This window comes from Miscanthus floridulus, chromosome 16 (genome assembly GCF_019320115.1).
Source record: "Miscanthus floridulus cultivar M001 chromosome 16, ASM1932011v1, whole genome shotgun sequence".
Taxonomy (NCBI): Eukaryota; Viridiplantae; Streptophyta; class Magnoliopsida; order Poales; family Poaceae; genus Miscanthus; species Miscanthus floridulus.
Window position 1 is genome coordinate 103,991,850 of NC_089595.1, and position 24,532 is coordinate 104,016,381.

At 44.1% G+C, this 24,532-nt stretch overlaps 1 protein-coding gene and 2 pseudogenes across 2 annotated transcripts; 2 read left to right on the top strand and 1 right to left on the bottom strand.

The window, feature by feature from the left end:
* The first annotated feature begins 6,896 nt into the window (after positions 1 to 6,896).
* Positions 6,897 to 9,312, top strand: LOC136511175 (cytochrome P450 71A1-like; annotated as a pseudogene).
* Positions 9,313 to 13,047: 3,735 nt separating this feature from the next.
* LOC136512467 (auxin response factor 14-like) lies at positions 13,048 to 18,244 on the top strand. Of its 2 annotated transcripts, none has more exons than XM_066506424.1 (10): positions 13,048 to 13,664; positions 13,762 to 13,818; positions 14,499 to 14,681; positions 14,776 to 14,860; positions 15,507 to 15,597; positions 15,679 to 15,843; positions 16,312 to 16,350; positions 16,425 to 16,500; positions 16,948 to 17,113; positions 17,203 to 18,244. In XM_066506424.1, the coding sequence occupies exons 1-10, from the start codon at positions 13,416 to 13,418 to the stop codon at positions 18,066 to 18,068; spliced, it is 1,977 nt and encodes a 658-aa protein (XP_066362521.1). In that variant the 5' UTR covers positions 13,048 to 13,415; the 3' UTR covers positions 18,069 to 18,244. The 2 variants fall into 2 exon arrangements, with proteins under 2 accessions (XP_066362521.1, XP_066362520.1); XM_066506423.1 differs by having other exon boundaries at positions 13,051 to 13,664; positions 16,234 to 16,350.
* A 2,754-nt stretch (positions 18,245 to 20,998) lies between these two features.
* Positions 20,999 to 24,083, bottom strand: LOC136512469 (O-methyltransferase ZRP4-like; annotated as a pseudogene).
* Positions 24,084 to 24,532: the final 449 nt, after the last annotated feature.

Here is a 24,532-nt window from a genome sequence, read left to right on the forward strand (position 1 = left end):
ATGAAACCAATGACACTATGAAACGTCCAATAATAGAGCACATTAATCAACATAACAACATTTGAAGTACATGACGACAAACTAAAAGTGCATTACATGACAACACAATGCAAAGTCCAAGATTAGACAACATTGTTCGTGAATATACTATAGAAATAGCAAGTTATGAAGACTACTGAGTGCAACGAGGCCACTTTTCCTTCCTCTGGGCATCGAGATTCTCCTCCATCGCTGCCTTCACTCGCTGCGCACGCTTAAGCTTTCTCTCCCTCTCCTCCCTGTGCGAAGCAACATGCCTCCTTTCCTCCTCTTCCTTGTGCTCCTTTTCTAGAGCCTCCTCTCTATGTCTCTTCTCCATCATCTCCTTGTCCTCTGCCTCCCACCGTAACAGTTTTTGCATCCACTCCTTGTCTTCCGGCTTGAGCTTAGGGTCGATCCACTGCTCAAAATCACAGAGCGGTGGAGGGGTCTGCAACAAATGCAATTGTTACAAAACAAATAAATCATGCAAGACTTCATTTGACACAATAAATATTAAACAACATTAATTTCTCACCATCTTGTTAATGCGGCACTGATGAAGTGTAGGCTCAAACGTAAAATTGGCACGCATCCAATACCTCTGCCTATACGTGTCCTCTTCATCGGACTTGGCTACCTTGCAAGGATCGCCGCAAAAGCACATGGGCACTGGAACACCACTAGGCAGAGGCAACGGGTCGAAAGCATTTCCAGTCATCCGGCCATAACTACAATTGAACATAAATACAAAAAATAAAACATAATACCAAAAATAAAAACATAATATAACAAGATGAAAAGAGATTACCTTGGCTTACTAGAATTACCATGCCTTGGCATCCTACCGTCACATAATATAAAAATATAAAAAATACTTCAAACATTAGGTACTAACGTATCTAGGGTTGCAAAATAGACATAATATATACCAAATCAATGCATAAAATTTGAAAAGGAGAGAGAGGATACCTTGCTCGTGAAGATGTATGGATCAAATCCAAGTATCCAAGGTCAAATCCATCAATTCAAGAGATTGGGCGGGGTAGGGAGAGGAAGAAATCGAGAGGGGGATGAAGAAATGAGAGCAGCATCGGCAAGGGAAACTTGGTTTCAGATTTTAAATCAATGCTCGGCGCCAGAATACATGGCGTCGAGCTTGGCGCCAAGATCTGTGGCGCCAAGACGTGTTACCTCGGCGCCATGATTTCTGGCGCCGACCCCCAGGGTCCAAAGATGAGTTTAAGTCTCCCAGGGGGCCAAACATAAATTTTCTTCAAAAAAAGGGCCAAATTGTAAAGATCTCTCATGCTTTGTGCTGTTTTGGATTATAACCTAGAAACGTTGGGTCATGCCGTTATGGCACAAGATAAGTGTCATTGTTTCAGTCTATATCACGTCTTTGTGTTGTTCCAACCCTAGCACGGTCCTCTTGCGGATAATGCCAACTCTAGCTCAGTGGACCATTCGTACTGATTATTGCCAACTCCAGCTCAGTGGACCTCTTGCCCGCCGACCCACCACGCACACTGCCAACCTAGTTTTTTAGTGAAGAAGTCTTTTCTTCGTCTCCTTTTTGAACTAGACTTTTTTTTCTAAATTACACAGTACAACGTAAACGTCCACAACACGCACGCACTCTCACCTCTATGAATACACGTACACAAGCCCCTATCTCTATGAGTACCTCTGAAGGACTGAGACGGCAGATTCCGAGATTCACGAAGTCACCACAGGTGCCTCGATATCGACGGGGGCGTCGTCTACCACTGAAAGCATAGCGCCATTAAATCTTGGAATAAATCCAGAAAAATGCGAGCACTAATCTTCCTTTCTACCCAGGTGGAATTTAATTTTCTTCTACCAACCCTCCATGTGGGCTTGTTTCTTTAAATGTTCGCATGTTTCTTTCGCAATGTTAGCCCATGGGTCCTAATAGACCGTTTATTTGTTTCATTTATTTATTTTTATTTTATTTTTACTTATTTTACTCTATTAATTGAATTGAATATAATTTGAATTTATTATTTGAAGAGTTTCATAAGGATACATTGCCCCTTTTTATTTTAAACTTTGGCATAATAACCCTTTACTAAAACAAAAGGAGGCTCAAAACATAAAGCAATATTGTCCTATTTGCGTACTCAATGTTAGTTTTAAAATTTTCATGAAGGTAGCCTGCAATAGGTTAAGTTTGGTGGCTGATAGTATTATACTATTCTAAGGCCGTCACAAACAACTTTCATATCAGGTAGAAATATTATGGAGGGAGTGGTAATACTTCATGAGACCATACATGAATTGCATAGGAAAAAAGTTGAATGGTGTTATTTCAAAACTTGACTTTGAGAAGGCTTATGTTAAGGTGAAATAGTCCTTTTTGCAACAATATTTGCGAATGAAAGGATTCTCTCCAAAGTGGTGTTCTTGGATAGAACAATTTGCCACAAAGGGTTGTCCTGGTGTGAAAGTAAATGATGTTGTGGGAGATTATTTTCATACAAAAAGGACTTAGACAAGGTGATCCACTTTCCCCAATATTTGTTTAACCTAGTTGCTGATATGTTGTCAATTTTAGTTTGCCCAAGAAAAGGAGGATGATCAAGTTGTGGGAGCGTTACCACACTTAGTGGTTGAGGGACTTTCTTTATTACAATATGCAGATGGCACGATTATTTTTATGGGGCATGATTTTGAGCAAGCAAAGAATATGAAGCTATTGTGATGTGTTGTTGAACAATTATCGGGGCTCAAAATTAATTTCCATATGAGTGAGCTTTTTTGTTACAAAGAAGCAAGGGATTTTCAAGAACAATACTCTCACCTTTTTAGTTGTGGTCTTGGTTCATATCCTTTTAGATATCTCACTATACCAATGCATCATAAGAAAATTAGCAATAAAGATTGGAGAGAGGTAGAGAATAGGTTTCAAAAGAAACTTAGTTCCTGAAAGGGATGTGTCTTATGGAGTCCATTTAGTTTTAATTAATTCATGCTTAGCAAGCTTGCCTATGTTTATATTATCCTTCTTTGAGATTCCTAGTTTTTTTTGAAAAAGTTGGATTATTTTAGATCCTGATTTTTCTGGCAAGGCGATGGCCCAAAGAAAAAATATTGACTAGCAAAGTGGAATATTCTTTGTCGCCCTAAAGAACAAGGGGGGGTGGTCTTTGGGATAAAAGATCTTGATGTGTAGAATAAATGTCTTCTGAGTAAATGGCTTTTCAATTTAATTAACAAGGATGGGGTCTGGCAACGTTTATTACAAAATAAACATTTAGAGTCCAAACCTCTTTTAGGGGTGGAAAAAATACTAGTGACTCCCAATTTTGGATAGGTTTGATGAAGGTTAAACTTCTCTTTCTTAATGGGGGGAGATTATAAGGTCAACAAAGGGATCCAAGTGAGATTTTGGGAAGATAAGTGGCTAGGAAGTCTTCCTTTAAGTGAATAATAATATCTGAGTCTCGATTACATTGTGCATATAAAACATGATATTGTGGCTAATATAATGAGCACAACTCCACTAAATATATCCTTCCAAAGATCACTAGTGGGAAATAAGCTAGTGGCATGGCATGATTTGTTGGCAAAAATTGCTAATATTAGTTTGAATGATCAAATTGATTCATTTAGATATGGCTACAAACAAAAAATAGACAATTTATAGTACAATCTATGTATAGAATTCTTATTGACGATGCTGCGGTGGCTCAAAACCTTATTGTTTTGGAGGCTCAAAATACCTTTAAAGGTTAAGATTTTCATTTGGCTTTTACATAAAGGGGTTATTCTTACCAAGGATAACTTAATTCGAAGAAGGTGGCAAGGAAGCAAACTTGTTTTCGTTCAAAGGATGAAACAATACGTCATTTTTTATTGTCCTTGTGCAAATTTCCTTTGGAGTATTTTTTGGTGACTTTTGGTTTACAACCTCCTTTTAATGTTGCACACATGTTCAGTTCTTAGCTAAATGGAGTAGACAAAACAATAAAACACCAAATTTTGGTGGGAATTTGTGCTCTATGCTGGGCTTTATGCCTAAGTCAGAATAACATTGTGTTTGATAAAACAAAAGGTACCATCTTTTATGCAGGTTTTATCAAGGCCACATAATAGATAAGGTTCTGGCCATTACTACAAAAGGTGGAGAATCGACCGTGATGGCACCGCATAGAGGCGCGTACGATCAGGCAGGCGAACAAGACTACTTGAGGCCACCACCACCATTCGTCCTTAGGTCCGTTAGGCTGTTAGTGTCTAGACGGGGCCATCCATTTTTGTTCAGGGAAAGTCCATTGGACTTCTCCCAACTTCTATCGAATTGAGCAGTTTCAAATTTAATAGCAATTTTGTCCAAGTTAGTACAAAATAATTAGATACTCCCTCTATTCAGAAATGGTAATCGTATTTGAACAGAGGAAAAGTATGTAACACCCTAAAATTTGCTCCTTTCGAAATAGAGTTAAAATGATTTAATTTTGTATTTTTGTGCTCATGAAAACATAGGAAAATAATTTTTTTATTAAATTAAAATTCATCATAGGGAGTAGCAACATTTTTGTGCATACATGTTGGTGCATATGTTTAATTGTGATGAGTGGTTTTGACTTAAACTAAAAAAGGATTCAAAACTCTATTTGAAAATGGCTTTGGAAATTTAGAAAAAAAAAAAAGAAAAACCTCACCCTCTCGCTCTTTCGGTCCGAAGGCCCAGCTCGCTCCACCCGCGGCCCACTCAATTCCCTCCATCCTAAGCACTCGCAACCGCCGGAGCCCTCCTGAGCTCCCCAAACCCTAGAACGCCGTCGTCGCTCTTGCCTTCCACATCCACCACCTCGCCGCCGCTTTGAGCCACTCCCTGAGCTTCACGTGCTGGTAAGAAGTACATCGGTACCTCCGTTGCTCTCTCCCTTCCTTTTTCATAAACGCGCACGCCGAAGCAACGTCGGCGACCCAAGCCGCCAAATCGAGTCCGCTCTCGCCTCTGTGCCCTCGCGGCCTCTCCCGATCCCCTAACTGAGTTCGCCTGGCTCTACTCTATCTTCGTATGCTTTCCATTCGGCCGATAATGCTCGAAGTCGCCGTATCGATGAACTCCGGTGAGGTGTTCAATTCCGATGACGGCGCCGCCAGCACACCTCTCCCTTTCCCCTCTAATTTGGATCGTCCAGGTTCGATCCAGCGGCTGGAATCAGCCGATACCGTTTTGGCTGGTAACTTTGCTAAAGAGCCCCTACACTTTTACATATTCAAACTGTAGTCCACTCAGATTGAAAATCCTGATTTTTTTTATTTATTTTAATTTGAATTAAAATCTAGTTAATTATAGTTTTGCCACTGAATTTGTTTTAACCATAACTTCTACGTTTTAGCTCCAATTTGACCCATTCAAGTTGCGTTAGATTCATAACGACGTAATCTACATATTAGTAACAAGGTTTACTATGTCACTAGCTCTAGAATTTCATGATTTAATCCTAACTTGATTAATAATTATGCAACTGGATTTATAAGTAAAATATGATTAATTTTACTTTAGTTTTTCAATACAAATATAATTTGGTTTAATACAATTTAGATGTTTCTCCAAAGTATCTTATACATGCTTTTATATAGTTAAAATAAATAAAGCTTAAAAGTAAATCTTTCGATAGCCGTTTCTTTCGCATCATAGCTCCGATTAGCGTGATTTTCGTGGTTGTGTGTTCGTAGCAATATGTAGATTAGTTTTCAAACATTTTTATTGATTGGTGTAATGTTCTAATCTAGTCATATTTGTATGCTATGCATATTTGTGCTTGGATGTGTGTGTGGTGCTTTATGGTCATGTCCAGTCGATGAGTTTTACGTGGTGATCAAGAAGCAATCTTTTGGAGCTACGAATTAGCAAGAGATATGAGTTTAAGGCAAGTATAGTATGGGATCATCCTTGTCGTCCTATTTAGATTAATTATATTTTAATCATACTGCATGTGTCCCCCTTGATTACCACTAAGGATTTCCTAGTACTTTGTTACCTTATACCTTGATTCCTATGGGTTTATGCATTTGAGTAGTATGATGCTAGCGCTCAATTAAAGACCATGATTTTATACCTTAACTAATGGTATATGCAATAAACACTTAAAGATATTTTTTAGCAATAAGGAACAAGGGGGCTAAAGCATAGTTTTTGTGATGTTCTAGATTTCTCTCCTTAAGGACTTATCTGTAAATGGTTAACCAGTACTTACAATACAACCATGAGTGCTATATGGCTCTGGCTTTAGTCAAGTATAAAGATCTTTTCTAGCTTGTTAGTGGTTATCTTTATGGCGCAAGAGTGGCTTGATGAGATGGGTACGGTGCGGCCTCTATCCCTATGTGTACAGCCTGTGCGGAATGTGCCATTCGAAAGGGGGGCTCTACATCTGCTTGCCAATTGGAATCCTAGCGGCTCTAACTTGTTAGATGAACCTTTGAAAGACTTCATAGTGAACCCTGTCGGCCATCCTTGGTAGTGGGTCAAGAGGCTGGCTACATCGGACGAAAGGGTAAATCACGGCTTATGGTGAAAGTGTACAACCTCTGCAGAGTGTAAAACTATTATAACAACCGTGCTCATGGTCACGAGCGGCCTTGGAACTCTTACAAAATAGATGATCACTAATGGTTAATTGTTTATGCTATTCATTATTCATGTTTACCTGATCATGTGTTTATATGGGCTTATGATAAATTTGATGCTACTCAGTTGCTTAAAATCGTGACTTACTAAAAGCTAATCGTAGTAAACTGTGTCAACCTTTTAAGCCTCATAAAACCTATGTTATATTGCTGAGTACGATATGTACTTACGCTTGCTTTACTTTTTTATACTTGGACAAAAACCCCGGATGGGTATCAGATTGCTAGATTCTAGAATAGTTAGGCTTGTGATCAACCAGTCAGTTGTCCCTATGGAGTGGAGTTTTCACCCGAAGATTGAAGTTGTCTATCCAGGTTTGTGCTAAGGTTATTTTCTCTGTACTAATATGTTATATGTTAAGCATTGTCTTTTGATATTACCCCTATCTGTAGTCATATGTGTGATTTGACTTCTTAGGCTCACATATGGTGTGTATCTGGTTTTGTCCTTAAAATCGGGTGCTACAAAGTCAAACTTTATAAATTTTGACCAACAATTTGTTAAATTTTATGAAAGCTTAGAGAAAAACTTGCATCAATGTATTTGTATTAAAAGTGCCTATAAGATGATATTGACTTTTAAGTTGTCAACTTTATATTATAAGAGAAATTAGTAGTTAAAATCTATTTTGTATGACTTTTTCTCTGAGCTACTATTACTATTTTTGAACGGGTGGAGTGTGTTATTAGATACAGTTTTTTTCAATTGGGGTAGGCAGATCAAACTCGGAAGTTAAAGAGGTCAGATAGGTTTTTTTATTTTTTTTGTAAGGAAAACTTCTTTTTAACTGTAGCAAATCACCGTTACTGTAGCAAATCCGTTGTTACTGTATCACAACCGCCTCTGAAAACCCGCCCAGGGGGTAAAATAGACGGTTTTGAAAAGTTGAGGGGGTAAAACAGACGGTTTCATAGTTGAGGGGGTGAAGTAGAAGTATGAAAGGTGGGGTGAAGTAGACTTCTTCCTTTCCTGCTTCGTCATCGTCAGAAGCTTGTGCAGGTCCGGCCGCAAACGTGGTGGCTCGGTACTGCCGCCTTCCCCTCGGGCGCTGCCCGTCATCGGCAACCTCAACCAGCTCGGCCGGAGCCACCACCACCGGAAGCTGCTGGAGCTGTCGCGGCGCCACGGCCCGCTTTTCCTCCTCCGCCTCGGTTCCGTGCCCACCCTGGTGGTCTCCTCAGCCTCCGTGGCCCAAGAGGTCCTCAAGACCCAGGACCACGTCTTCTGCGCCCGCCCGCTGCAGCGCACGGCCTCCTCTACGACGGCCGAGACATCGCCTACGGCGAGCGCTGTCGCCAGCTACGCCGCATCGCCGTCCTGCACGTCCTCAGCGCGAAGCGGGTCGACTCCTTCCGCGCGCTCCGAGAAGAGGCGGTCGCGTCCTTGGTGGAGCAGATCCGCGCTACGAGCGCCCATGTGGACGGCGGTGGACGAAACCACCGCCGAGGGGTCGTCCATTTGAGTGAGTTGTTCATTAGCTTAACCTACACGGTCATCTCCAAGGCAGCGTTCGGGAACAAGCTCGGAGGCATGGAGCCAGCAGCGATCCGCGCGATGATGAAGGAGACCACCGTGCTGCTCGAGACGATCGCGGTGAGCGACGTGTTCCCGCGACTAGGGTGGGTGGACTGGGCGACTGGGCTCGACGCGAGGACAAAGAGGACGGCGAGCAAGCTGGACGCCATTCTCGAAGGGGCGCTCCAGGAGCACGAGAAGGGCAGCGGCGGGGACGCCGATGACCTGCTCGACGAATTGCTTTGGGTCGTGAAGGAGGCAGGTGCGGGGTTAAACCTTGACAGAACAGATCTCAAGGGACTCATTCTTGTAAGCCAGGGTTATCTATCCTTTCACGTACTGCCATGATTGATCTTGCTTGTCTTCAACTTCAAGGCATACTTCATGCTGCACAATCAAAAATTTATACGTATTTTTCGATATACAGAAACTTTTGATGAGAAAACTAAAGTGAAACCATAATATGAAACGGGGACAGTACTAAATATTGAGTGTAGCTAGAATGCTGGCATTCGTCGCTAACACAACAATACTACAAATTTCTTAATGCAGGACCTTTTCCTAGCTGGCACCGACACAACCTCCATAACGATGGAGTGGACAATGGCCGAGCTAGTGAAGAACCCAAAGGAAATGGAGAAAGTACAGGCCAAGCTGCGACAAATTGTAGGGGAACATGGACGAGTCACAGAGGAGTTACTGAGTACAACGACACGACCACAGGCTGCCATCAAAGAAGCTCTACGATTGCATGCACCAGTGCCAATGCTTGTCCCCCGCGAGGCGGTCCAGGACACCAAGCTGCATGGCTACGATATCCCAGCCAAGACCCGGGTCCTCATCAACGCGTGGACGATTGGCAGAGACGAAGAGTCATGGGAGGATGCATGCTGATGCATTCACGCCAGAGAGGTTTGTGCATACAAACTTTGACTACAGTGGTAAAGACTTCCGATTCATACCGTTCGGTGCTGGGAGGAGAGGATGGCTTTGGGATGCGCCTCGCGGAGCTTGCACTAGCAAATTTGTTGTATCATTTTGACTGGGAGTTACCAGATGACCAGGACCTTGAGTCGTTTGAAGTCGAGTGGCCTTTCCCCTGGTCTTAAGTATCATATCCCTTGACCCTTGTATCGAAAACACCGCAAGCATGAACTAGGGGAACACACAGAACTTATGTATGAGGGTGTTTGTTTTCGATTAAAATCGGATCTGTGCGGTCTCCCTACCGCGAGAATCAATAAGATCCTTGTAATTCAAATGTAAGGAGTACTTGCATACGAGAATAAGTATGATGTGACGATTCAGAAGGTGGATTATGAATTTAACCACAACCGCAAATCATCATCAAGAAAATTTATCATATGAGAATTATTCATCTCAAGTTAAAGCTTTCTTCATCTAAAAGACCGACCGACATATATGTAAAAAAATACAGTTTGTCTAGGCAAGAGTGATTTAGTGGAAACCATCATTTGATTCTTTTCCCCTTATATTAGATCTAAAATGAAGAGGCCCAGATCAAATCTCCATATATCTTCCTTCCCAGATCAAATCTCCATCTACCTGGGCTGAGGGGAGGATTTCTGAACTCTAGTTCAAGGAGACGAAAAAAAGACTTGTTAGAAAAATAGAAAAAGTTGGTCATGTGTGATGGGCCGGCGTGGACAAGAGGGCCACTGCATGCGTTTGAGTCAGCCATTAATAGATCAATTAATGATTAGTTAGGAGACTACTAACTATTAGTTCCACTGGCAGACATAGAGCTGCTAATAGTTGTAGCAGGCAGGTCCTAAGACGTCAACCACTTTTTTTTTTTGAATTAGTCAACCACTTATTAGCAACATATTAGAAGATGGATCTAATTAGGCTTGTACTAAGAATTAAGGGCTTTTATTCCGCTGCTCCTGTCCCGGCCCAGCTTGGAAGCCCATCAAGCGGCCCAGCTCCTGACATCCATGCAGCATCAAGGGCTCCCGGAGAGCAGTAACGACTACAGTAAACGGCCAGCTGAAGCGGAAACTCCCGGGCTCGCTGGGGCTCACCACAGCCCACAGGTATTTCATGGTTCACCCCTTGACGGCCCCAGAAAAGCCACCGACGGGCCCTTCTCTCTTCGAGCGTCACATCACTGAGCACGACTACAGTATCGGTCACGGTCGCCGAGGCAGAAGCACTGCTGCATTGACCGGTCGTCAACAGGAGTGGCAGCCGCCAGTGAGGCCCATCAAACGAATTCTTTAAACTTAATTAAATTATGATTAGACATTAATCATTAAATAACAATGAAAATGCTATAGCGTGTCATGTAAAAGCGGTCGTGTCACTCGTATCACGGGCGGGCCACGCCACGTGAACATCGCCAGACCTGCAGGGCAGAGGTCAGAGCCGAGCAAAGACGGCTGGACGCAGCGCGCACTCCCGGAAAAAAGCAGAGCAGCAGCAGCAAGCGCGCGCCGGGTGGGCGACACCGCCCCCCGTGAAAGCCGCGCGGCCTCTCTCCCTGCTGCTGCTGCTGCGTGCCGTCATGTCGTCTGACGCGACGCGCCCCCACCAGAAAGGAACTCGCCGCCCGCACGGCAAAGGTCTCCTCCTCCCCTCCGCCGAATGGGCCCGGTTGTCTGACGCCCGGCGAGAGGAAAGGAGCGAAAGCAAGGGGTCGAGCGCCCGGCCGAGGCGCTGCTCGGCTGCTGGCCCGGCCGTGGCACAGGCGCGCTGCGCTGCGCAGGCAGGCGGACCCGGCGCCGGCTGACCGCGCAGTCGCCACAAAAGCGACGCGATGGAGCGGCTGCCGCCGCTTTTATGGCGTTGCCTCGAAGAGCATCGCGTTGGGCCGTTGGGCACTTGGGCTCGCTTGATGCGCCGGGCTGGGCGACGGCGGCGCAGTAGACGGGCGATTTTGCGGTCGGGTCGCCGTGTTCCTGACAAGACGCAGACGCCGCTGGTGGTGCGCATGACTCGTACTCGACCGGGGCCTACTTGGCTGTTTCGGCTAAACACTTGTGCAACTCGGCTGTATCTGTATCCGTATCCCTGGGCTCTCTTCTCTGCCCAGAAAACGCAACCAGGTGGCAGGTGGGGGCGTGTCCTGTTCCCTCGTAACACTTTCTCCAACAATAACATCTACCCATTTTACCTTTGGACAGTACCATAGTTAAAGGGTTCAATATCCGTTTCGACATTTTCTTTGACAACAGGACCTAAAAAAGAATTCTTTCTGTAAATGATTTTAAGTAGAGAGGATACTCATATTTGAGTTTTGTGAACCCAAAATGGGTCTCCCGTATAGATAGTTTGTTGGAGGCTAATTTTATATCTTCATTACATATTTTAGGTTTACATGCCCATATAGATCTATTGTTGACCGTGTAACATACGGCATCAAGGTCGTCTGTTGGCCTAGTCGGGCGGGCACGGCACGACACGGCTTGAGGGCTTTAGGGCCGTGCTTGGGCCATTGGTGCCACCCGTGGACTAGCACGGCACGGCCCGCTGCACCATACGGGCCATGCCGAGCCAGGGCGCGTGTCGTGCCGGGCCGGGTGGTCTGAATGGCCATCTATATCCATAACAAATCTGTAACGAGGGCTCTATTCGCTTAAACTTAAATAAGCCAGAATTAACTCTATACTTTCTGCCATAAAACAATATTTTTCTCTCACAATAAATTAGCTATACAAATCGGCCGCCATAATTTCAACCGAACGGAGCCGAGGTTCGGCCCACTCTCCTCATCCAGTGGTTCCCGTATGAAAGACAAAAGTAACTACTCCACCGTTTACCTGCTGCTCGATTTGATGACAATTATAAAATGAGACCACTTGATTGCGTATTTGCGTTCTCCCTGGCAAAAGACAAACAATAGATTCCATTTGCCAAAAGCAAATCTACCCGTGGGTCGGTTTGGAATGAAGAAATCTAAAACGCAGGAATAGAAAAAAAAACGTAGAAATAAAATATAATGAAAAGTGAAAAACTACGAGATTTTAAAACACAGGAACAGAAAATTTAGACTATTTAGAACACAAAAATTTATAATACAGGAATTTATAACAGAAAATCCTCTCTCGCTGGCCGCTACAGTGTTTTAGAGGAAAAGCTCTGTCCGATTCCTTTGACCAAACACCCTGCTCATCTTTCTTTCCTACGTTTTTCTTTCCTTCATTTTTTCCTATGGAAATCCCGTAAACGACCCCTTCATGGGAAAAAAATAAAGGTAAATCTGCCGGTAAAACGAAGCAAAAACCTCCTCCGCCTTTCCGGAGCGCGGCGCTGCCGCCGGGGCCGTTATTTTCGAAAGCAGCACGCACAGGCGCACAGCACACAAGCAACGCAAAAAGCACCAAACAACGATGGCAAACGAGCGAACGCGGAGCAAAAGCCACCTTTTCTTCGATTTAGGGCGTGTTTAGTTCCGAAAATTTTTGGCTTTTGGCTACTGTAGCACTTTCGTTTGTATTTGGTAAAAATTGTCCAATTATAGACTATTTAGGCTTAAAAGATTCGTCTCACGATTTCTCGACTAACTGTGTAATTAGTTTTTTTTTCGTCTACAGTTAATACTCTATGCATGTGCCATAACGGTTACTATGCAAAAATTTTTTGTTTTTGGGTGGAACTAAACGGTGCCTTATAGCCGGTCCCGACGCCCGAGGCGGCGAGAGGAGCAGACACCGGGCCTCCCTGTGCGGGAACAGTCCCGTCCGGCGGCCGTTACGGCACGGCTCGGCACGGCACCAACGGTTCCGCGCCTACGGACGCTGTGCCGCGGCGCCCGATGGGAAGAAACCCCACCAAAACCACCCAGAGCCGAGCCAAAAGCCCGGCTGCCCCATCGCCACGGCCCTGGCCCCCACCATAAAGTCGCCACGGCCACTGCTGACTGCCGTGCTGCCGCAGCGGGCGTGGCGGGAACAGGAGCCGCGGCCCGCACGCATCGAAGCCGCTGCGCTGCGGACTGCGGTGGTGGGCTCTGGCTCTGGCTCTGGCGCAGGGGCGTGGGGGACGGGGCACTGCCCAGCCTCGGCGGGAGCGGCGCCTCCGGGGGGACAAGCGCATTAATGCCACTGCCGCCTCCGCCGATTTATCTGCCCCGCCCGCCTCACCTATACGCCGTCCGCTTCTTCGCTTCGGAGGTTGCTGCCTGCCTGCCATTAACGTGCCGCCGCGGGTAGGCCGACGGACGGACCCCATTAGAAGGCGGGAGAGAGAGATGGGGATTGATCTCAACACCGTGGAGTTGGACGAGCCGGCGGGCGGCGCGGTGTGCGCGGAGCTGTGGCACGCGTGCGCGGGGGCTGGGGTGGCGCTGCCGCGGCGGGGCAGCGCCGTGGTGTACCTGCCTCAGGCGCACCTCGAGGCCGGCGGGGGCGACTGCGACGGTGGGGAGCTGCCGGCCCTTGCGGCGGCGGCGCGCGTGCCGCCGCACGTGGTGTGTCGCGTCGTCGACGTCGAGCTACGCGTGAGTTGGTCCAACCTTGCGTCGTGCTGCACGACTGCTGATTTGGTTTGGTTTTGTTTTGTTTCTGACGCCGGTGCGTGACTGCGTGTGCGTGCAGGCGGATGCGGCGACGGACGAGGTGTACGCTCGGCTTGCGCTGGTGGCGGAGGATAAGGTGAGTGCCGCCCTTCCATCCCTTCGAACAAGTTTGTAGCTCGCGGTGGGGGCGCAGTGTTTTCGGCCAAATTGTTTGATTGATTTCTAGTTTTCTACTGGGAATGTTGGATATGGTATCTGTTCCATTGACTTCTTTTCCTGTTCCTTCTGCAGTTTGCATTTTGCCAGAGCGTTTCAGCTAGATATCACTAGAGTATTTTTTTTTTTTTTGGTAACGGAACGAAACGTGGAGGACCTAGCCAATTTGACTTTTTTTTCGAAGTGATTGAATTGGAGTCAAGAGTACAGTGTCACATCGATTTAGAGTTAGTGCTTAGGCGTTGGTCCTTTTCCTGTTTTCCTTATTATTAATATTAATGCTTGGTTTCACTTTGGTGACTTACGGCTTGATAATTTGATATCAGTCACAGTAACAAACCATTCCTTACTGTAGTAGTAGTCCTTTTTTTCCCCCTTGGGATTACTTTGTTATAACTTAATTTTGGAGGCATTGCTTCGTTCTTGGTGTTAGTACTAGTTGCTTACTAGTACTGTACTACTAGGAGAATCGATCATAGCTTATTTCGGCACCTCATTGTAATGGACAATGGATGAAATAGGTATCTTGCATGCTGTGTGGTTGGAAACAAGAAAACTTTCTCCCATAGGTCTCTAGAAACATTGTTTATTTGGACCCAGATGTTTGGCCGAAACATCCATGATGGTGAAACTGAAGAGAAGAATGGTGAGCAAGAGGATGGTGATGGAGAAAAGAAGCTCACATCGCACATGTTCTGCAAGACACTCACAGCTTCTGATACAAGCACACATGGGGGATTCTCTGTTCCTCGGCGGGCTGCAGAGGACTGCTTTCCACCATTGGTGATACACATGGAACAGACTTTAGTTTGCTCTTAATCCCAGATTAGGTTGAAATGCTGCTCTAACCAATTCCTGTTTCATCTTTTTCTTCTAGGACTATGAGCAGCTTAGGCCTTCCCAAGAGCTTGTTGCCAAGGATTTGCATGGCGTGAAATGGAGGTTCCGTCATATCTATAGAGGTACCAACACATGGTCTAGTATTTTGGAGTACTCCTACATTGAAGGTCTAATTTGTATTAGAATTTATAATTGCTAATGCAACATCTATATGGCGTATGCTTCTTCATGCTTCACATGGAAAGTGAATGTGCGCTACTTTTCCCCATGTAACGTTGTGTTATGCTTGGTAAATGGTATGGGCCTGAACTAGTGGGTGAAATTGGGTCAGTATTAGTATGGAGCATGTTTATTGTTGGACTAAAAAGAGTTCATGTGTTTCAGTTTCTAAAGCAAGAGTTCATTTTATTGTGGCAAGTATTCAATTGGTTAGATCACTGATGTATGCACTGTAGGAGTCTTTCCTATTGTTTTGATTTGTAGAAAGGAATTGTTGGGTCGGTAAGGTAAGAAATGAAATTTGGGAAGAGTATTGAGTAGTATTAGAAGTTACTGCCAGTTGTATTAACTAGGGAATCTGTTGATGGCTCATGTGGAAGCACTTTCCGCCTTCCTTTCTGACAGTGTGCTAAGTTTCATAATTTGTTCCGCCTGGTCCTGTTATCTGTCGATGCTTGTCAGAACTTGGGGCAAAACACAAGGCCCAAAGAGTTAGATTAGCGCTAAAAGTTTGTTAGATTAGAGCTAAAGCTTTTTCTTCAATTTCAGGTCAACCTCGTAGGCATCTTCTGACAACTGGATGGAGTTCATTTATCAATAAGAAGAAACTAGTCTCAGGGGACGCAGTCTTGTTTCTTAGGTAAGCATGTTGGCAATGTGCTATACGAACCAACTTGAGTGGTTTCCACTTCTCATTTGTGTTCATTCCTTTGACATACAGAGGTAATGATGGTGAGCTAAGATTGGGTGTGAGGAGAGCAGTACAACTGAAAAATGAAGCTCTACTTGAAGCTGTCAACTGTACTGATTCGAAGCTACTTATGCTGTCTGCTGTGGCCAGTTCTTTGGACAACAGAAGTGTATTTCACGTCTGTTTCAACCCAAGGTCTGTTTACTGGTGCACAGTAGGATCATTAGATTCTAGTTAGTCACTGTGAACTGCACAGGGGTAGATACAACCATACAGTTCTTTGCAAGTTCATAATTCTTCAGCTTCTGTAATCTTTTTTTCACTTTCTCACAGAAAAATTTATTGGGTAGCCCAGTTAAGTGGTCTTCAAAATTTGGATCTCTGCACCTCCAAGGTCACCTAGTGATGCCTGACATGCCTTGAATTAGTGCTGTATTTTTATTTTGTGAATGCACATTTGTCTGTACTGCTTAACTCATGCGCATTTGTAAATTTTAAGGAACATGCAACCTCCAAAAAACAATGTCTACTTTGAGTATTAGTATAGTTTTATTTAACTAATGACAGTGTTTTGTCCTTAAATAGGGTTAGTGCATCAGAATTTATTGTGCCGTATTGCAAGTTCTTGAAAGGCTTGAACTATCCTTTTTCAATTGGAACCAGGTTTAAAGTTGGTTGCGAGAATGAAGATGCTAACGAGAGGTCTACATTCTTTTAACTTTGGAAATCATTTTTCCATGTACAACAGTATCTTGAATTGTCTTCTATGTTTGTAGGTCCTTTGGATTGATCTCAGGTATTAGTGAAGTTGATCCCATACGCTGGCCTGGATCAAAATGGAAATCTCTCCTGGTATGCATTTTAGACGTCCTGAGCCATAGCCAGATTTTCCTCTCGTTCTTAATTGTGGTGTACTACTGATACCTTTAACCCACTGAATTCGACCTGACTAGCTTGCAATGAACTTCAACAAGTTGGTAAACTTTGATCTTCCACTTGCTGATTTTTTGGGTGGAAGTAGGATCATCATTAAGGTTGAACCCAACCTGGCTATATATATGTGGGGTAGGAAAAGTGTAACCTAGAGTGGTCTGTGTACCCAAATCTAATATGGTCCACAACTATGCTTAAATATGGTGAGATGGTGTTTAGATTCTTGGTGCTTTTATAATCTAACCTCCTACGCAATATAAATAGAAATGGATATATTGTTTAAGTGAGTTAGTACTTATTTCGACTTAATGTATGTCTTGGGGGTACTTGACTTTCCTTCTTCTCATCTGTTTGCATGATTTACAGGTAAAGTGGGATGGTGATACTAAGTACAGCCACCAGAATAGAGTATCTCCATGGGACATCGAGAGTGTTGGCAGCTCAGTTTCAGTTAATCACTGTCTTTCATCTTCTGTTTCGAAGCGAACAAAGTTGTGCTTCCCCCAAGGTGATTTGGACGCACCAATTCTGGGTAGGTTCCATAGCATGAAACTAATACAGATTCATAGCTAAAAAGTTTCTTTAGTCAGGTCCATTTAACTATTTGCATGAAATATGTAGATGGAAATGGTCGTCCAGACTCTGTGGAAGCTGAACGTTTCCACCGGGTCTTGCAAGGTCAAGAATTGGTGCACTCTAGGATTCATGGCGTTGCATGCTCTCATTCATCAGATACCCCCAGATGTCAAGGCTTTTATGGAAGGAGATTCTCTGCTGATGTGTGGAACTGCAAGATGAATGATGCAATGAGTGGCCATCAACACCTAAATGCCACTGGGTTTGCTTACCAGCCCCTAGGTTTCATTGAATCTGTCAAATTCTCAGAGGTCTTGCAAGGTCAAGAAATGTCTCAGGTGGTTCCTTCTTTCATGAGAGCTGCTTTCAATGCTGGCAAACAGAATGGCAGGCTTCGATCATTTGATTATGTGCAGAGATCAGCTGCAAGTCGAGGATATGGTCTCCAGCAGTTTAATCTGCCAGCCGCAGCAGTGCATTCTCCCTCTTCTGTTCTTATGTTTAACCAAACCATGGTACCACATGCTGAGCTAGATGGTGTGACCAACCGTGAAGAAGCATATGGCAGCAGGTACTCATCCATTGCATTACAGAGAGAAGCTGAACCATGGCCATCCATGCAGCAGCAAAGAGTGAGCGAAAATGGAAGCGAACCTCTCGACATAACTGAAGCCTCAGCGCCTGCAAGTATTGCTAACTCTGGATTGGTCAACAATGGCATCGGGCGAAGCAGCTGTAAACTTTTTGGTTTCTCCTTGACTGAGAAGATCCTTGGAACAGAGGGAGGTGGTGTGAAAGAAGGGAACTACGAATCGGGCCAGCAAACTCCCCGGGTGCTAGACTTGTTTGGGCACGGCCATTCTAAGCCCGGTGCTCTGCATGCTCTCTGCGCTGCTCCCTTGGGAATATGATGATGTTTTACTTAGTGTGTATAGTAGTTAGATTTATGTAATCCTTCTGTCATTTCCATAGTGTTGGACTATGGACTATCTGGACAAAACCACAATATGTCCGACGTAGTCGGTAGTCTTCAGTCCTGCCTGTAATTTGGCGTTTTTCTGGTATGAATAGTACTCATGTTGCTACACATCCTCCCTTGCGAAGTTAAGATCCATGCATGCGATTTCTGGCAGGCATGCGTGACTGGCAAAATCCTGATCTTCAGCCGTTGTTTTGAACTTCGGTCGTCCGGCTATTTCCCCGTGCGGATCACAGATCGGTCAAGTTCTGTTGAAAACCTGAGGACCGGACCGTCCGATGATGGTGAAAGCCGTTATGTGCGGATCACAGATCGGTAAGTGCTGTTGAAAACCTTGTCACCGGACCGCCCAGTGATGGTCAAGTGCTGTTAAAAGCCTGAGCACTGGACCGTCCAGTGATTGTGAAATCCATTGAAAACCTGAGCACAATCTGTACTGTAGTACTGGAACTCGCTGACTACTGATGATTAGAAAAAAGCACGTGGCCGGACTGTCCGCTGTTTGTTTTTTTCATCGAGGAGATCCATGAACATCTTCAGGAAAATACATCGGGAAGACACACTTATAGCATTTTTATAGGATCAGTGAAATTATCTAGAATGCCCATAAAACCCGTTGAGAAACTTGTACAAAACACCTGATACAGGGTTTGGAAAAACTATTTTAAAAAATAGTATATTGTTTTTTGTATTTCGATCGATTGATACCTCAATCGGTTGGTACCTCTATATTTATATAGGGCGTGAGGTTTTTTTAGAGGTAAAAGTCAAAATACTCTATCCGGTGCTCGCATTTTGTGTGGGCCTGTCTATTTTGGCTGCGAACACCGTACTTGCAATTGTAGGAGTCTATAAACAACATGTTCGTTTCGTCGTAAACGATCGTAGATTATTTACTGTTAATTAGTTTGGTGTGAGAGAAAAATACTATTATAACTTATAATCCACGATCGTATACGAACAAGCGAACATGCTGAAAGCATCTAATTATCTGATCTCACGGAGCATAGGATTCTGCCCCAACCCCACTCGATCATTGTTCGATCAATCTCCATCTGATCACATGTTGCGCGTTGATGCTCTTAGATATTCATATAAATTTTAATATAGTACTGACCATATGGGTGAAAAACAAAGCAATAGTACTTGCAGAAGTACACCTAGAGACAGGACCTGTGCGAAAGGCACTTGTGACGCTATTCCTAGTGATTGACATAGCGGATTCAACGATCATACCTGTTGGCTCGATCGTTTACGTGACTTATAAGCCGGCTGATACTGTTTTGGTATGAAAAAAAAACATTGTATCATGACTGATAAGACTAACTGATACGATCAAGCGAACAGAGTGATAGTTGTTCGTGCTCGATGCAATGCAGAAATGACATCATGTAGTCGTTCCCGTTTGCCTCATGTCAGGTATTGAGAAGTTGCTAGGAACAGAGAGAGGAAGCAGTTACATGAAGCGCTCTCAAAAACCTAATTGCTCGTACATCCAAATAGATATACCACCATGTTCGCTGATGCTAAAATTTGGCTTGTGTTGAAATGTTGTGAGAGAAAAATACTATTCTATGACTGAAAAGTAGTTCTGACTAAGCTCAAACGAATAGGACGATAGTAGGTGGTTTCGGAGCCCTATTCTCCCGGTGAGCACCTCTTTTGTAAGCGCTGACGGTGGAAGGTGAAAAGTAGATAATGAACCTGAATATCACCAAGGCACACAGGAGTTACCAAGCCCGTTACAAATCCAGCCATCAACCACAATCAATCCACCGTTAATCAGACAAGTGATAAAATTAGCTCACCACGCACCACATCTTGTCGTGGCAGCCCGAGCCTGAGCGCGTGCAATGCCACGCCACGCCATGGCTTGGCTCGGCTCAGCATGCACGTGTCGCGCGTCTCCGTCTCTCTCAACTTGACAACACGTGCACAAACGAATCACTATTTAAGCTAAGTCAAGTCAAATCTTTGTGCACGACTAAGATTTTATTGAACCTAGCATTTAATCTTGGCATTATGATTTATTTGATTTTAGTTGAATAAAATCAGTCCAAGAACCCTTGCTTTTTTTATATAAATCAAGCCGAGGTCCAAACTTGTTGAAAAAGAATTAGTTTTAGGTCCTATTTTTAATAGTTTGGTACCTAGAGTTTTATAGAAACAGAAGCAGCTTTCCAACACCTCTAGTTTTGTAAGCTAATATGTTTTGGCCCTCATTTTTTTTGCAGTTAGACGCTTGATACCTATGAAGGTTATTTTACGTGACTCCAAGGATAATTTACGTTCTATTGAGTAGTATCTAATTAGTATAATTGTAACATTATCAATATCATGTCTTGACCTGTGTCACATTCACGTCACATACCTTGGCTTGGCTCGACGAGTGAGTGTACCGCCTTTTTTTCAATATCATAATCTGTGCAACAAAAAGTACTCTTAAAATTTGGCTGAACTCCTTTAATCTGTTTCATGTGGAATTAATGCACTTAACTTCTAACATTAAACATAGGGCTTGGGATTTTGTTGATTTAATTAGAAAAATAGATCAAGCCTAGTTAAATCCTATGCTTGGCAGCACAAGAAAGATTGATCACCACAACGAGGCAAGCCACTTATTGTGACTATATTTTTTTGCGAAGGGAAGAGAAAATTATATTAAAATTAAGGACAGTACATTCTCAAATTACACATGAAAAAAATCTGAAATAAATAAGATACGATATTTTATCTAGACTCTTTCGTCGTCTTCTTCGTGGCTTTCTTTGATGCAATCATCTTCCCTATTGTGAGTTGTGACTGTGAAGTTGACAAGAACAACCTATTACCAAAAAAAGGAAACACTTATTCACCAAACAATTATGGGTAGACCTCAATGATGGATCGAACACCAACGGCCTGTTCGCTTGAACTTATAAGCCGCCTTATCAGCTAGAATCTACTGTTTTCTTCTCTCACAACAAAACAGCTTCAACCGGCTTTAATACCAGCCGAGAACGGCTATGATTTTGTAATCGCTAAATCCAGCTTCGAAAATGATCTTCTTCCACTCTTGTTCGTCTCGCTCAACGCCGTTGACAAACATGATGAAGAGATCAAACAAGACCTGAGTCACTTTTGTGCTTAATGTTTGACGATTGGCCCCCAATAACCTTATCTAGGATTATGACCTTTCCTCCTGCATCGCCCCAGTCATGCAAAACCCACTGAAAGCAGATAAATAAATAAATAAATAAAGAGGTGCCAAATCAAACAATTAAAAAACAATACTAGTAACGGACGATGTTTTTTTTTTTGAATTCTTACAGCCAACTTTATTCATTCGACAAACGGTTACATCTCTTACAAACATTTGCAGAATGAAGGTAGGGGGGGGGGGTCATCTATCCAAACAAGAGAGCTTTTGCCTACCAAAACTTGCCTAGCTAACTCATGAGCAACAGAGTTACACTCCCTGATACAATGACTAATAGATATAACATTAAAATCATTCCAATATTGCTCGCATTCATCATATATCGTCCCTGCTGCCGTGGCCGAGAAACCTCCCTCTTGCATTGTTGTGACGACTTCCATACAATCTGATTGGAACTCCACGCGACTACAATCGATCTGCTGCGCCAGTAGAATTCCATCTCTCAGAGCTGCAGCTTCCGCCATGGCCGCATCCACGATATGTGGAATGTAGCTATGTGAAGCAACGATAAACCCGCCTGTGGAGTCTCTGATTACAGCGCCTGTGCTTCCTGATCCTGAGATCTCATTAAACCCAGCATCAACATTGATCATCAAGATACCCTCTGGCGGTTTCCACCAGCCCTTGTTGATCACAACACTTTGTTTGGTCGCCACGTTATTGTTTGACGTGATCACTACAATGGACAGGGCTGACCTTGGTGGTGATTGAATATCTTCTCCATGAACTATCTGTCTTCGCTGCCACCAGATATACCAGCATCCTGTCAAAATAATCTCGGGCAGGCCAATATTACTCCACTGCACAGCTCACCCTCCCCTTCTGATTGCTTCTTGTAGAATAACTGAGCCAGGTCTATCCTATGCCACTAGCGCTTGAATTTGCTACCAATTACTGAGTGCACTCCACACCTCTCTAGCCCGAGAACAAGCAAACAACGGCATGCCTTATGTCTTCAGCATCCGATTGACACATAGGACATGTTCCTGAATTCATGATATGTTTGTTTGCCAAAATAACAAAGCACTGGGATACACCCATGAAATACACGCCAGGCAAAGATTTTGATTTTGCTAGGTAGCGCTAGGTTCCATAGCTGCCGCCAAACTGGAGTCACCCCCAATCCACTCACCGCCACATGCTGCACATTGTTTCCAAAGCTATGACTCCATTGACAATGTAGGCCGATTTCAGTGAGAATAAGCCGTTCCGATTGAAGTGCCATGCAATCAATTCCTCCCGCATAGGGGCAATTGGAATTTGGAGGGTACGGTGCACATCCACAGACCAGAAAAGGGATCTAATCAGCTCTTTATCCCATCGACCATTAATCGGATTAATAAGTTTATCCACCGTTGAGACTAAAATATTACCTCGAGGAGTCAGCACTTTCATATTGTGGCTACTTGGAATCCAGTTATCGTTCCATATGTTTATTTGTGTACATTCTCCGACTCGCCAAATATATCCGAGTTTGAAACATTCGAGGCCTTCTAATATGCTTTGCCATGTAAATGAATTCCCGCTCCTCATCCTTGCTTGAAGCAACTTACCATTCAGGGTAATATTTTCCTCTCAAGACCCTTGCACATAGGGAGTCTGGATCACATAGCAGTCTCCAGACTTGCTTGGCAAACATGTAAATTGAAGCTATGAAAATCCCTAAAGCCCATGCCTCCTTTACCCTTTGGAACACATAATTTCCACCAAGCTTGCCAATGAATCCTTCTCTTTTCATCGTCATCACCCCACCAAAAATGCGATATAGCGTTCGTCATCCCTTTGCATATTTTTTTGGGATTTTGAAAACTATCATCGCATATGTTGGCATAGCTTGGGCGATGGATTTAATTAAAACCTCCTTTCCACCCATACTTAGCAGTTTCTCCTTCCATCCACCAACTCTCTGAACAATTCTATCAATGAGGTGGTGAAAACAATCACTTCTGTCTGCTCCTACTAATGCAGGTAAACCCAAATATTTGTCATTAAGGGAATTCACTCATAATATTCAGCGATTCACGTACCTCTGACTTCACATCAGTTTCTGTGTTTCCTAGAGAAAAAAATACTTGACTTGTTCTCGCTCAACAATTGACCGGAATTTAGACAATATCTGTCTAGTAAATTCCTCGAGGCAATCCGCATTACTTTTATCAGCATGCATAAGGATTAAAGAATCATCAGCGAATAGAAGATGAGAAACTCAGGATCCCCTGCAGCTCTCCACTCTCCTCAGCGTGCTTGATCATACTCGATAAGCCTTCTGCAACAAAAAGGAAAAGATAAGGGGACTGGGATTCCCTAGTCTAACGGGCGATGTTACCTTAAGGAAGACGGCGTCTGCCGGTGGCAACGCTCTCAAACATGTCACCAGCAATATACTTCACACTGGTGCTAGCTGGAGCATTGGCGGCGATATGCGGGAGATCCAGCACGCTGCACTGGACATCCAGGAACGCGGTCGAGATGGCCATGGCCGCCCCTCCGAGCCCCCCAGCGACGTCGACAAGGGAGCTCAGCCCCTGGAAGACGTCGCCACACTCCTTGATGACGATGTCCATGATGAAGCTGCTGTCGCAGACCATCCCCTGGTTGAATAGCTTGCCGGAAGGCAGGGTTGTGGTCGTTCAGGTCCCACGCAGTCTGCCCATGCGTCATCTCAAACATGGACGGGTCTGAGTGCTCTTGCTGGAACCACGTGCCGAGGCCAAGGAAAGGGGACACGAAGATCCCATGCAACACCATGTACTAACTGTTTTTTAGTTCAAATTATATAGCTGAAAAATAAAACCCTAAGACCTCATGGTTCATACTTTATCGTTAACTACCAATTGAAGATTGGGTATCGAAACTTACCTCAGCTCGTCGAGGTGCTTGAGAGACAGGAGATGAGTAGAGAACTTCTCTCTAGAGGCCGTCGGCAAGTCGTCACTCGTATTCCGTCCGGCGGCCGGCCAGGCAAACAATCTGCAATCACCGCCAGGAGGATTTGCGCTGTGAGAAGATGAGAATCACGAAGTCGAAAGGGCGACCAGCGACAGCCTGTAGCGGCGGTCGGAAGAAAAGGGCAAGGAAAGTATGCAAGTATGGCCTTCTGGGATGCTGATGCGAATGGATCGATTGATCACTAATGGGTTGGGAGATGAGGATACGGACTTTTGGTGCTGTAGCCTGTTGGACTGCCAATCTACCAG